The sequence below is a fragment of the Galeopterus variegatus genome, unplaced genomic scaffold (assembly GCF_000696425.1).
Source record: "Galeopterus variegatus unplaced genomic scaffold, G_variegatus-3.0.2 Scaffold2855, whole genome shotgun sequence".
Taxonomy (NCBI): Eukaryota; Metazoa; Chordata; class Mammalia; order Dermoptera; family Cynocephalidae; genus Galeopterus; species Galeopterus variegatus.
This window is the reverse complement of record NW_007728966.1, coordinates 444,794-445,849: the sequence shown is the minus strand read 5'-3', so window position 1 is coordinate 445,849 and position 1,056 is coordinate 444,794. Positions and strand designations below refer to the sequence as shown.

Sequence of the window (1,056 nt, the reverse complement as noted above, 5' to 3'; positions counted from 1 at the left end):
TACATGTTAGCACTTATCACACACGTTTGTCCTAATGCTTTAGAACGATTTAACTTCTCACCTGAGCATGACCTTTGAGAGCAGAACTATGTCTTATTCATCCCTGTATCCCCAACGCCTAGCATTTGGTAAGTACCCAAATAACTATGTGTAGAATAAATAATGAAAAGTTAGCTTAGATTAACTACTACTTTTTATCAATCAGAACCTTCCTGACTCAAACTTTAACTCAACAGAGACAAAACAAACGTTACTCATGTAAGATACCTTCTGGAGATCGTTCCTCATCAAAAATAATTGACTGGAGGCAAGCCAAGTCAGGATTCTCCTTGGGATCGATTTCTGATGGTGCTTTCTTCATAAATAGGGGGATCTTTTCAAATTCCTGGAGATTAAGAGAAGAATGAACTACATGAATAAGATCTTCTACTGAGTAGATCCAATTCCATAACTCATCATCAAAGTTTTCTTTCCCATCCCGATTTGCCTATCATCGTGATTGGCTGTATCTATCCAGGCCGCAGTTTTCCTTCTGTAAAATGATCTCTAATGATTCCTTCAGTTCTCACTTTCTACAAAAGCGGAAGAAATTACCATGAATTGAGCGTTCTTATGTTCCTGGCACGTTACCCATCATTTCATTTCATCTTTGCCACAACCCTTCGAGATTGATGCTATGTTAGGGCAATTTTACAGGTGAGGAAACGGGCTCCGAGAAGTAACCGCGTCCAAAAGTGGTGGAGTCACAGGTCTGACTCCAAAACCTGGACTCTTCAATGTACCGACAGCTTAAGAAGACCCTCAAAACCTCGAGGCCGATTTTTCATACTAAAATAGATCCCTGGCAGCCAGGGGTCTTGGGGTGAAGGAAGCGCCCCCGAGTCTGGGAGCTGCAGGAAACCGGACGACGCCCCTACAACAAGCGGAGCCCCGGGGACCGCCCACCTCCTCCCACTGGTCCTCGTGGAAGCCGCCGCGGTAAGGCTGGCTCTGAAACTTTTCCAGGAACGAGTCCATGGCGTCGTCTGAGGCGGCGTCCGGCTCCGGCTGCTCCAT

The 1,056-nt window shown here is 45.5% G+C and overlaps 1 protein-coding gene across 1 annotated transcript in view; it reads right to left on the bottom strand.

Moving 5' to 3' along the window:
• TTC4 (tetratricopeptide repeat domain 4) overlaps positions 1–1,056 on the bottom strand; it is a gene marked incomplete at its 3' end in the record, with an annotated part of 20,761 nt that extends 19,705 nt beyond the window's left edge. Inside the window, exons 1-2 of the mRNA XM_008583228.1 lie at positions 946–1,056; positions 268–385 (exon numbers count right to left, since the gene is read on the bottom strand). Coding sequence (XP_008581450.1) covers positions 268–385; positions 946–1,056 — 229 coding nt within the window. The remainder of the gene's footprint in view (positions 1–267; positions 386–945) is intronic.